Genomic DNA, 13355 nt, shown 5'->3' with positions numbered 1-13355 from the left:
ACCACGCCGCGCGTAGGCGCATGTCGACTTCATAAGCGGTGTACAGCCCCTTCACCGCCCCGTGGATTCCCTCTCGAAAGACGTCGAAATCTTGTCGGCCAACCATCAACTGCTGCACCTCCAGTGGAAAAATCTGTCGAGTAAATTCGACCGCCACTACTAGGTCCCTGATAATGAAGTCCGCCTCCGTCATCGGTCTATTTCCCACAAAAACTGCGAAACTCAAAGGTCGCGCTCGCGGAGAGTTTTCCCGTTGCTGTTTCTCCTTTCGGGGTGATCTGCTTCAACGACTTGGAGGCTGACGTTTTTCCCATTCTTTGGATGCCCCACTTCCCCCACGGGTGGTTTCTCTGCCGCGATTCATCGTAGTATCAAGCTCAGCCAAAGTTCGACCTTCGCCTCTGCTGTTAAAGAAAACTCTATTTGTCATTCACGATAAGTTGCCTTGAAAACACAGTAAGCGAAGTTACTAGCGCAAACCGCCACCCCCATTTATTTTTAATACTTGCAGCGCCCCCAAGGCAATTTCATTAACGTTACTCTCCAAACGACAAGGCAGATCGATATGTGCTGCAACCAGTTCATTCTCCAATTTTATCTAAACGGTAATTTTTTATCAATGCCTTTGAAGTTCATGCACTGGCTGGGGCAAGGGCAAATTTATTAATCTAGCCGGCCGCGTACCCTGGCCTCATGCTGATCGATATGTGCCGCAGCCAGTTCATTCTCCAATTTTTGGCTTTTAAAACGGCCTAACTATCTAAACGGTAATTTTTGATCAATGCCTTTGAAGTTCATGCACTAGCTGGGGCAAGGGCAGATTTATTAATCTAGTCGGCAATTATACAACATTTGACCCAAAGCAATTCCATTCATCAGTAACAGCGAGGTACAAAATGAATTTTCATTAAGTAAATTGGGCACAAATTGTCACCATTTTACATATGAAAATTACTAAGCAAAAAACTGTAAAAAGCTGAAAAATACACGCAAATCCTAAAACAAAAAACAAGCGCCTTTGAAATCAGCCATCGGAATCAGACTCCAGCGACTCAACATCTACTTGCTCATATGGAATTGGCACAGCCAAAAACACATTAGCAGCAGCAAGGGCTTTGAGCCAGCCGTGTTCAAAGCCCCGATTCTCAAACTTAGGGACTTCGTCTACGTATTCATCATAAGCAGATTTTTTCTCGGCATCAAATGCGCTAGAGGCCTTCAGGTCAGTTGTTTCCTTCGCTGCCTCTTCCAACTCAGCCTTCAATTTAGAATTCGCCTCCTGGGCCAATTTAAGCGCGGCGTCGTTCGCATTCGCCCTCTCCTCGGCGACCGATCTCAAATCTTCAGCATTACGGGCTCTCTCTAACTCGGCCTCAGCACGAGCGCCCTCAATCTGCACCCTACTCCTTTGGCCCTCGACCTCCCCTTGTAAACGGCCAATCTGTTCCACGACATCACGATAGCGACGGCCCATGTCGGCTATCCTTCCGACGGTCTGCAAAATAGGAAATTAAAACCAAAATAATGTGTAAGGAGAAAAGACTGAGTCAAGATATGTACCAAAAGAGCCGATTGCGCGGCCAACGCGATTGTAACTAGATCCGGCTCCACTTGAAAAGTCGCCTTATCAGCAAGCAGTGAAATGGACGTCGCCAAACTAAGTGTAACCGCTGGATCTTTGATTACCGAAGTATCGGAGAAGATTGGCGTATTTTTCATCTTCGGTTGAATAACAAAAGGTACAATCACATCCGACTCCTCCAAACGAGGCCGTTTATCGGCGCGATCTTCTTCTGAGCCGGCCTCGACATCGGCAGGGCGCTTCTCCACTCTTTGCTTAACTTCTACACTGGCCTGCACCAAGGGTTCCGTTTCGGTGCTTCCTCCTTTTGCCGTCACTTCCTCAATAACGGGCAGGGAGGACTGAGACTGAGACTGAGATTCGACAACCCGAATCTCCTCCTCTCTTTGCCGCGCAACTATCCTTTCCGCGTTCGCTTTCTTAGCAAGCTTAGTGAGGGTCAGCCCAGCCATATCTTCTGGGTACGCGCTGGGAAGATCCTCCAGACCCTGAAAAATATTGTCCAGTGGACAGTCCTCTCGACTCGAAGTGGACGGATTATCAGCCAAATTGAGGTCGACTTCCTTAAATGCTAATTTCAAATCGTCATCAACCTCTGTTTCGGATTCGTCTGATTCGGCGCCCTCAGCTACTTCCAGTCACTCTGAATCTAATTCCTCACAACCGACTTGCCTCAAAATTTTGAAGTCAGTTAAGATACGGGCGACAAGAAACTCCTCACTGATCGGAATTGGGATATTTTTCGCTGCCGAAAAGGTCGTATAAGTCGGCTCGTAGCAGAGCAGAACGTGGGCCGCCCTCCCCTGCTTCTGAAGACTCCGTTGGTCGAAGTACTTGAGCGCAGTCTTGATTTCTAAAAAGACGGCATCATCAGTTGAGGTTAAGATTTTCTTCAAATCATTCCCTGCAAAATCAAAACCGTAAGGTCACAAAAATAAAGCTTTATAAATTTAACAAATGAATAAAAGATGATGCTCGGCCACCTGGTTCACCCCTTCGTCTAGGAATACGATCAAGGCGATCCTCGTCTTCGCCGAATTCCCAGTTTCCCTGGACGATGACCATAAAATCATCGACTCACTTCCCAGAGCTGGAAAGTATAGTCACTAGTTGATGGTCGGTGTCTTTGGCTCTAAGAAAATAACGCTCGTGCTGACCAGAAGACTTGGCCAAGGCGTAGCAATGCCGAATAATGGGGATGCCAAGGTTAAGCCCAAGGCGGTGGTTTAGTGCGACAATCCCCATCACAATCCTAAAGAAATTGACGTTAGGCTACGAAGGGATTAACTCCCAATGGCAAAGCACGGCCCTAAGGAATGGGTTAAGGGGGAAACGGACCCTGCCTTCTGCGATTGATAGAAGGGGGACGACGATTGTGGTTTCATCAACCCTCTCCATATCAAGGGTGTCGTCTGCCACAAAAGACAGACGGACGTCATCAGGAATGGAAAAATGGCGTCGGAAGCCAGAAATTCGATCCGATGAGAGAAGATCTTTTAAATGTTTCGCCATTCTCCCCAGTCAATATGATTATGCTAAGCCAAAAAACAAAGCAAGGAAAAAGATTCAAAGCAAAGAATGAGAGAACTTACAAGTGGCGAAGGAGGTAGAGAAGAGTAGGAGGTCGCAGAGGTAGTTTGGAAGGCAATCCAACAACGGGCGTCTAACAGTGTGTATCTATTTGAAAAGACGTCGAAATTTTAAATCACAATAAATGAGAACGTACGAAGAGGCGGGAAGTTGAAATGATAACCGAGAAGCGTGCAGACAGACATTTGCGTTGGAATACGGTCAGCCGCTAAATTTCGACTCTGACTCTTCGAGTCCAAAGCCAAACACTTCAGCCAACTGGCGCTAGTAGAGTGCTTGGGGGGCAATTGTGGGGGCCAAATATTGGGAGTCGTAGAGATTCCGGAGAGTCGAACATTGAAGAATCAAGATTCGAAACATTCGGCCATTGCCATGGAAAATCGGACCCAACCTTATTCGGCTAGATTGTCGATTGAGCAAGGGGTCGAGTGAAGATCGGTTTATTACAAAATATGCCGAATAGGAGGTTGGATTTGAAACTAATCCCAAGGCCCAAAGAAGAAAAGATATAAATAGAAGAGACATCAGCCAGAAAGAGTTATGTGATAATTGTGTTGTTTAACTTAGAATATAAGTAATCTAGAACAAGAGACTGACTTGTCCGTCGGAGTGCTAATTCTGGCACCCCGACCGGAGTGTTTACTTCCTTTCAGGTGCCTATCGGTGGATCACAAGCGTCCCTCAGGATCAGAAGAGTATTTTCAAAAACCACTTCCCCACAGATACCAACATGCAATATACCAAGGATACCAATATGCAATCTAGAAGATTTAACAATCATATCTCAAGCATTATATAGAATACCAAATATTGCTCATAATAGGTTAAATTCAATATAATCTCATGGCGCTAATGTAATTCCAAAAAATGAAGTATGTTCAAGGTATAGCAATCCATATGCCAAGAAAAATCATGAATTTCAATATATAGCACACATTTAAGCATAGGCATGATTCTTAGGCAAGAGCATCATCAAAGAGTATACATTGCAAATCATATGAAGTATAATCAATCTTTTTCATATTAAAGTAATAACAGTATTAGCTCAAAGGATATAAGATAGAATTTTTACCTCAAAATCTTAAGAGAGTATATGAGGCATACGTTAAGTTCAAGAGATAAAAGCTTTTCTTCTTTCACAAAAATCTGTCGTAGAATTCAAAATGAAAAAGGCAAATAAATCATCAAAATGAATTTTGGATTATATTTTTCTGTTTCAAATAAATTAAAACATAATTAAATAAATCATTAAAATAAATAAGTCTAACACAACCGTTTATGTTTAACAAAATGAATTAAAAATATATATATAAACTTATATCGGTTTAGAATGTATGATGTTAATTTTAATTCGAACCATTCAATTATGGAAAATTCTATTTACACACCACCTAACCTCTCAGTACACATCATTTATTTAGACCACACTAAATTCCATTTGAGTATTTTAATTTTTTCTCAATTCACACCATTAATTTACATTTAATACCAAAATACCCTTTCTTTCTTAATCACAAACCCTAAGCCTAACCTAACATCACCACCCATTGCTATCGTCGTCACTACTGTGATTGCCACCGCCGGAATCAACAGTCATCCGTTGCCATCCCCTCCCCAGCCACCAACCCCCCTAATTCCTCCCTTCACTACTACATTGTTCCCAACACCCTCCTGCTACCGTTCTGCGCTATTCTTATTCCACCAAATTTGCAACCATCATTCGCAGTCCCTCCTTCTATCACCTATGTGATCAATCTCCCCAGCCTCGTCGCCCTTCTCTAGTCTTTTTCCAACCTGGCTCTTAACCACCACTCCCTCTTCAACTACCATTATAGTAGGTAAAAACTACCCCACCACTACAACCCGACACCTCCATAATCCTTCCACCTCTAAGACTTCACTAAACAGAGAGAGAGAGAGAGGGAGAGAGATTTGAAGAAGAAGAAGAGTTGATTGGTGGTCGTGGTTATCGCCACCATACTAAACCTAGATCTAACATCCCAACTTGAACCTTAAATCTAGGTGAAAAAGAAGATTATGATGATGCTGAAGAAGAAGAAGAAATGGATGCAGGGAAAAGGGTAGTGGCAATGGCGATGGTTGTGGCCAATGGTGACAGCGGTGGATGTGGTCGGTGGTGGTGGTTGTACCAATGGTGTTGGCTGGTGTGGTGTGTGAATTGAGAGATTGAGTTATTGGGTAATGTCTAAAAGAGTAATTTTGTTGAGAGATACCATATGAATTAAAAAACAATAAATGGTGTGCACTAAGAATCACCCTTAAATTATATAGGAAAAATTATAAATTAAATAAAAAAAAAAACTCTAGAGGTTGACTGTGTAACAAAATGAATTTTAATTTTTAAATTACAATATTTTGATTTATTTTAAATCTAAATCATAAACTTATTTCTATTAAATAAAATTGACGAGCAAAACATATTTAGTCATTAAATTCAATATAGGTATAAATAAAATATCTAAAATATCATTTTTTGCTAAGTTTAATAATTAAATATCTAAAATATCATTTTTTGCTAAGTTTAATAATTAAAATATATTTTCTTATCAATTTTATCTAACACAAAAATAAATAGATAATTTATATTGAAAATAAATTAAAAAATTATTTTATTACAACAATCAAATTCTTAGATTTTTTTTCCCTAATCATATATTTTCGTAAATCCTGTCGTTAAAGGTTCTTTTGAAAAAAAAAAAAAAAAAAAAAAAAAGTCAACATTTAGGTCAAGTTTGGCATGATTGAAAGAAGACAAAAAGTCAAAAAGTCACTATCCTATTTAAGTCACATCATCTTATTTAAGTCACATCACTTCTCTAATACATCACTTCAAACCCAATCCAAACCCAACCCATATTTCATAAAAATTCAAAAAGTACACTTATTTAGCCTTCCCAAACTAGACCTTAGTATTTTATCTATTAAAAAAAAGATTCAACTTTTAACATTTGATCTATTTTAAATCAAATTGCCTCTCACTTTTTTATCTAAAGAAGACAAAACAAACTGGGGGGTTGGGATGTCCTAAATAAGTGTATTTTTTGTCTTTTTTAATTAAAAAATTGAGAAAAAAATATGAATGTTTGGATTAATTTTTTGACTTTTTATGCAAAATGGTGTAATAAAAAATTATAAAAATTAATTTGTAAAAAAAAATTATGATTAGAAACTGTATAGCCATAATTATTGACTTTTAATAAATAATATTAACTTTTTAAATAACTTTTTTACCTCTTAATTTTATTTTTTTTTTACGATATGCAAAACTTAACCTAAAAAAAAAACTAAAAAAACAACTTTCTACCACCTCCTCATAACACCACTAAATCTTTCAGCGAGGCGTTTAAAAGGGTCGCAAATTGAACTGTCTCTCTCTCTCTCTCTTACTTGGCTTCAATCTCTCAGTTTCCCGCTACTTCGTGTCTCTCTCTCTCTCTCTCTCTCTCTCTCGCTCGCTCGCTCTCTCTCATCCTCCATTAAACCCTAATCAAAGCTCGGTTTGTTTCCTTCAGACTTCATATATACACCTATACATGTATTTATGTATACGCATTTGCATGTATATGTATCTAATGCTATTGATTTCATTCACTTGTCCCATTTGTCCTTTACCATTTTCTCGACGGTTACATCTTCAGAGCTCTTTCTCGAATCAGAATCTTCTAAGTTGACTCCCTCTCTCTCTCTCTCTCTCTCTCTCTCTCTCTCTCAGGTCCCTTCTGTTTCTCGCATTAAATCGACGGTTTTCTGATTGAGTTTTTCTTACAATTCTTTCTCTTAGCTCTGTTTGGTTGCTGGTAAAATGTGGGAAAGTTGCGAATTCATATCCCTCACTCTTAACACATGAATTTCTGATTTGTTTCTCTTAATTTTTTTTTGAAGTTTAAGTTGAATGTATGTGTAGTTTTGGGTTTTCGCTCGATTGTCATGTTGTTGATCATCTCTGTGACTGTAGTTGAGGAAGGAAATCGGGAAAGAGATCATGGTGGAAGTGAAGGAGGAGGAAGAGTACATTGTGGGTTTAACGAAGGAGGTCCAATTCGCTTCGTGCTCTCCGGTTTCTGACAGCAGTTGTTGCGATAACCTTACCCCGAGATCTCCATCTGTTCAAGGGTTTGTGTTCATTTGATAATCTTGTTTCTTTCATTCTTGTTATTTTTTTTTAAATCAATTTTTTTTTTTTTTTTCAATCTCCATATACTCTTTCTCATTTGGGTTCGATTGTGATAGAATTATAAGCAATTTCAACCAAGAATTTGTTGAGTACCTGGCTGGAAGAGAGGGTGGTGAAGCAGATTTTATAAATCTATATAATATTTATTTTATTTTGCTGCTGGTGAATTATTTTCTGAAAAATTGCAAATCAGGGGTAATTTCACAAAATATTTACACATACATGAAAAAGTTTATAGCTTTAATTATTAAAAGTTTATCACGGATTTGAAATTATTTTTGAAAACATGCACTGATTTGCAATTTTCCCAATATTTTTCCGAAATATTATGTTGATTGGATGCTGTCATTTGGTTGTAGGATGATAACGTGTCCAATGAAACGTTCATCACAGGCTGGCTGGACAGAGGAAGAGGTCAGTAGCCAGAGCTTGTACTTCAATTGTACTTTACTGTTCAAAGTATAGTGGTCCTCATATTTCGAAAAATTATTAGGGAGTTGATAAATGACATAAAAATATGATAAAAAAAAGAAGATAAATGACATAAAAATAACATGTTTATGTTTTGCCTACCCCTTCGAGTAAACAGTGGAATTTGTGTTAAAGTTAACTTGTTTCTGCAGATTATATTGCTGAACAAGAAGTTTAATAAAAATTTCCTGGTGTACCATTTTAATTTACATTTTTTTGGGGGAATATAGTTTCATCATTTAGGTGGTATGATGAAATGTTGGCATCCAAGAATTGAAAATAAAGCTAATTGACATTGAGCTTGCTAACTGTATGGTTCTAGGATGAATTCTCGTAGATACTGTCTCGAATTTGAAGTTTCTTTTGAGCGTCTGACAACAGGGCCTCATATGTCTTTCTCCTTTCTTGATTACAGGATAATCTGTTAAGTGAAGTTGTCCGAAAGTTCAACGGGAAAAATTGGAAGAAAATAGGTAAGCATGCATCATTTCCATTGATTTTGGTATTATGTTTGTAGCTCCTTCAAGTGGCTCATTTGGTTACAAGTGTCAATCATAGAACTTTCTTTTGGGACCAACTTTTGACGGATTGAAGTGAAGGGATGATTGTAAATTTGCATGTCATGTGTTTAATTGGTTTATTTGACCATGATGGAAATATAATACTATATACACAATGGAAAATAATATGGATTCAGACAAACCTTGTTGGTAAATAGATTGCACAATGAATCAAGCTTAGAAGGTGAATCACTGAAGTATTCTTGGATAATCTCCTCCACAGCAATGGAGTAAAAACTACTAGAGTTTTATCCACATCAATCACACCAATCACAATAGTTTATGGGAAGAGAGAATGTATGTTTCTTTTTTTTGTTGTTGTTGTATAAAATATAAAACCCAAGATCTGTTTATATAGGAGAGTTAGGAGATCCATAAGATAGATATATTATCCAGATAATATCTATCCCATATCTATAATATCTGATCAATAATTATCATATATTATATCGACAATTATCAAGATTATCCCATATCTTGATATATATAATCTATTACTGATATTTGGATCTCTCCTAATTGGGTCGTGCCACCATGGTCGACCCAATTGAGTTTGGGTTCTAAACCCGACCCAATTTCCAACGGGCCATGGTTGCAATCTGTTCATATATGATGGTTACTATTTGCACAGTTGACAATGGGCTTTTGTAGCAAACTAGATGGCTCCTTGCAGTTGGCCCATAGGAACATGCAATGGTGAATGACATTTTTTAGTGCAAGAATGTGCATGCTGAATGACTTTATTGCCATGAATTTTTCCTCCATGTTTCTGTAGTTTTTTTAGAATTGGTGAAACTTGATAAAGCAGCAAGATGATGCTTTTCTTTCTTGACTCTGCTGATATGATAATGTTATTTTCTTGTACAGCTGAATGTATTCCTGGACGGACAGATGTCCAGTGCTTGCATCGTTGGCAGAAGGTTCTTAATCCTGAACTCGTCAAAGGACCTTGGACAAAGGAGGTACACATCAATCTTCTTTCATGCTTTTGTTGTTGTGAGTAACAATTTATATAATCTAACCATTGATATTTGATCGCTCTCTGTTTCTTCTTTGAACCTTCAGGAGGATGATTGCATAATTGGATTAGTTGAGAAGTATGGTTGTAAGAAATGGTCTGCTATTGCAAAGTTCTTACCAGGTCGAATAGGCAAGCAGTGCCGAGAAAGGTTGGTGATGTTAGTTAATTGTTGATGCATAAAACTTCAGGAATGCAACGATATGTTGGAAGTATATGGTCATTTAGTACTTCTGGATCACCTTGAAATGTCTATACTAAGGTTGATGCCTTGGACCCTCATTCATGGAGTTTGAGCTTCAATGGAATTGTGTGTTGCATTTCTTGTATCTATCTAACATGTTAACTACCTGCATGCTTTCATTCGTGTTGTTGATGCATGACTTGGGTCCTTGATAGGGCCCTAAAGCACCTTCATCAAGGCCTTGGTAGGCATAGATGGTGCAATCTTCTTCATGGAATAGACATATGAATGCACAAGGAGGTCCAATTGTCATCTATCCATCAACTTTTTTATGTTTGTGAATTTATATTTTTTTACTATAACTCTAGTTTTGAAAAATCATTTTTTTTCTCATAGTGAGTTACTGAGTTCTTACTTGATCTAACCTAGATACATTACAAACACTTTTCTCAAATTTAGAAGGAGATGTGATTTATCGGGTGACACGTTATTTATCAGGTGGCACAACCATTTAGACCCAGCTATAAAAAAAGAAGCATGGACCAAAGAGGAGGAGGTTGTTCTTGCTTATTACCACCGCATCTATGGGAACAAGTGGGCAGAATTAGCAAGATTTCTACCTGGAAGGTATGTATTGGAGGATTAATAAATTCTTATGCATATATTCATCCAACAACTAGTTTCATGTTCTTTATTAATTGGAAATTATCTTTGTATCTTTTGGGTATTCACAGGACTGATAATGCAATAAAAAATCACTGGAATTGCTCGGTGAAGAAGAAGTTGGATTTAAATTTGCTTCCTAGTTCTGTACAAACTGCACCTCCTGAATTTTACAGCCGAGGAACAAAATCAGTATGCACAGAGGTTACAGTAGCAACACATGGAGTTAGTGAAACAGGTTCTCCTGATCCCAGAAGGGGTAAGAAGCATGTTAGTGAGACTTGTTCAACTGAGTTGGTTCTTGGAAATGCTAATGTAGGTGATCGGTGTTTAGAATTGAATCCTTCTAGGATAGGTACCTGTCGATCTTCAGAAGCAGGGGTAAATAAACTGCTAAACCCACTTAGGAGGATCCAGTCTAACGGGACAGATGCAGTTGCAAGTGGTTTGACCAGTGAACCATGCCATGGCAATGGTTATCATGATACACATGGCCCTTTGAAAGCCTCTTCTTTGGATGATTTCTTTCTTGCATCTGGTTCTACTAAATCCAGTTTCACTCCTCTCAATGTTGTTCTTCCTGTTGCTCCCGAGAGAATGTTTGAGTCTCCTAAAAGGCATAAGGGTTGTGGTCTGGGCATTATGAATTCGGAATCTGGGGGCTTGTCAAGCAATTCCTTCTTAAGTTTGTCAACATTTGGGTTTCGTGAGCACAAAGGTGAATTTGGAAAGAAAAACATAGTCCATGTAACACCTCATCCAGAGGACAAATACAATGGATTCTTGTGTAATAAGCCGCCCCATTTGAAGGATTCTGTTATTCCCAAGGAAACTGGTGCTGGATGTGCAAGTGTCGACCCCCTTGATCTTGCACTAAGTATCTCTGTTAGTGGTAGCAGTCCAGAATCTTCGTTGAGGAAATCAGTGATGAGTTATAAAAATACTCCTTCAATTATAAGAAAGCAAACTTCAAGAGAAGCTGACAGTCGTCATTCTTCTGATTGCAACTACACTTCTGCACAGAATTCATGTACTCATGAAGGGGACTTTACAAATGTGAAGCAGGGTGTGCATTCTCTGTTTCATAGATCACAAACATCAGTTGTTGATAGATCTCTTGAAAAACGACTGGAATATGAGTTTGATAAGGAATGGGATTCTGCTACAGTTAGATGTTTCACCCCAGTTTCTGCAACTGCAACGTCTCGCCTCAATTTTGGTGCAAATATGATGTTGACTCCTTAAACTGTAAATTAGGTGAGTAGTTAAGTCTTTCCCTTAATATTTCTTGGATTCTTTAAAGTCTTAAGATCAGGATTTCTGAACCCACTTCTTCTTGTATCTAAATTTTTTTTTCCCCAGTATAAGTTCCTTAAATGCTTTAGTTTTTCATTGCAGAAACTTGTCCCTTGTGTATCCTGTATTAGATTTGGCAAGATAATAATGGCATGATAGACATCACTTTCTCATCATGTTCGGAAATGTAGAGCTGTGTTCAATTTTTTATATTTTTGCATGTCTTAGTTTTTATTTTAGTTTCATGATGCTCGTCAGTTAAGCATAAATGGAGTCAGCTTGTAAATTAAAAAATGTGACTTAATGTATGCTCGATGATTGTATCTTTTCAGGCCTTGGAATTTAAGCTTTCAATTGTCTATTTCATTCTCCTATTTGTTTATCATTCTTTCATATATTTTGCTCTATTTGGTTTCTTACCCTACCAGACATTTAAAAGAGAACATTTAAGGGTGCCTAGACTTTACTATGCACTTTGTTTTTAGATAACGATAGAAAGTTCATACCTAGGGCTAAAAGAGTGAACATGGGATGTCCAAGGCTTGCAAGGTCTAGGAGATGTAGTAGGTAGATAGCCTTACCCCACTGTTTTGCGGAAAGGTTGTGACAATTTTTTCAGAGAAATTGGTAGAGATCAGTCTTTGCCCTTGAAAGGGAAGTATTTTTAAGAATTAAAATACCTGGGCACTATTTTCAGTCCATATTCTTCTTTTTACAGGGATGTGTTCCGATGTGTCTCAAGTGTCTGTTAGATGTCAAAGTTGATTCTGAACATGCATATAGGTTTTTGCACTTGCTTGCTCTCAAATCTCTTGTCTACAAATTTAGAATATTATGCTTTCCAAAGAAAAACTGCAAACATATTTTTTCTTTTTAAAACATGAAATGACCGTATTTAGTTAGATTATCATACATGCAACTATGTGAGGAATCTGTACTAAATAGATTCTGTGTGGACAGATCGTCCTCCTCCAATGCGCTTACCAACATGCCAATTATGCCACTATCAGGAAAACAATCTCAAAATTCTCAACTTTTGAGCTTTGATCTTGTGGTGTGTTTTTGTTCTATGGTTTTTAGACTTGCAGCTTTCAACTTTTGTACATTCATACCAATCTTTCAAAAACACCAATTTACCTTGGTAGACTCTTGTCATGTTAACTGGTGCATGCAGATTGATGTTAGAAATGAGCATATGTTGCTATCAAGCAAAGTCCCTTCAGACTATAATTCTGACTCAATGTTCAATGATAACTGTTCTAGTATTGCCAAAGCAGTCGTCTTGTACCAACCTATCTTTAACACCAGTGATAATTCGGAATGATTTGAATTTTAGAACCCTTATTTTTTGACATCTGTGTGAACTATGAAGTGCTCTAAACCTCCAAACTGGAGCTCTGTATTTATTTATTTTTAAAATCTGTCAATTGTGTCTTCTTCTTTGCAGATTACAATCAACAAGCTGATTGCAGAGCACAGAGTCTTTGAATTGCCCGTTCCAGCGGATAAAGTTGAAATTCACAGATATAATATATAAATAAATATATACACACACACACACATATATATATAGATTCTCCTTGCACACTGTTTGGGAGGGGAAACCTCACAATAATTTTCGTTGTTGTGTAAATCTGTCTTTCAGTTTTACCTTTTATTTTTCTATGTTATAACAAAAAATAGCAATGCATACACAAATGGATTGAAAAAATTGAAGAACATTTGTGAGGCCTTGCTGTTGTAGAATTTTGAAGCTTCCATTGTTGTCAAGAAGGTGAGGTGTTTGCATCAACATC

At 37.9% G+C, this 13355-nt stretch overlaps 1 protein-coding gene across 1 annotated transcript; it reads left to right on the top strand.

The window, feature by feature from the left end:
* Nucleotides 1-6578: 6578 nt before the first annotated feature.
* On the top strand, nucleotides 6579-13139 carry LOC114283455 (uncharacterized). The gene is made up of 8 exons (XM_028226268.2): nucleotides 6579-7306; nucleotides 7727-7781; nucleotides 8254-8311; nucleotides 9266-9360; nucleotides 9464-9567; nucleotides 10099-10227; nucleotides 10335-11520; nucleotides 13007-13139. Exons 1-7 carry the CDS (start codon nucleotides 7176-7178, stop codon nucleotides 11506-11508), a joined length of 1746 nt encoding a protein of 581 aa, XP_028082069.2. The 5' UTR covers nucleotides 6579-7175; the 3' UTR covers nucleotides 11509-11520; nucleotides 13007-13139.
* Nucleotides 13140-13355: the final 216 nt, after the last annotated feature.

Source organism: Camellia sinensis, chromosome 11 (genome assembly GCF_055761805.1).
Source record: "Camellia sinensis isolate YWXY chromosome 11, ASM5576180v1, whole genome shotgun sequence".
Classification (NCBI taxonomy): domain Eukaryota; kingdom Viridiplantae; phylum Streptophyta; class Magnoliopsida; order Ericales; family Theaceae; genus Camellia; species Camellia sinensis.
Note: the sequence above shows the minus strand (reverse complement) of the source record. Positions and strands in the feature narration are given on the sequence as shown.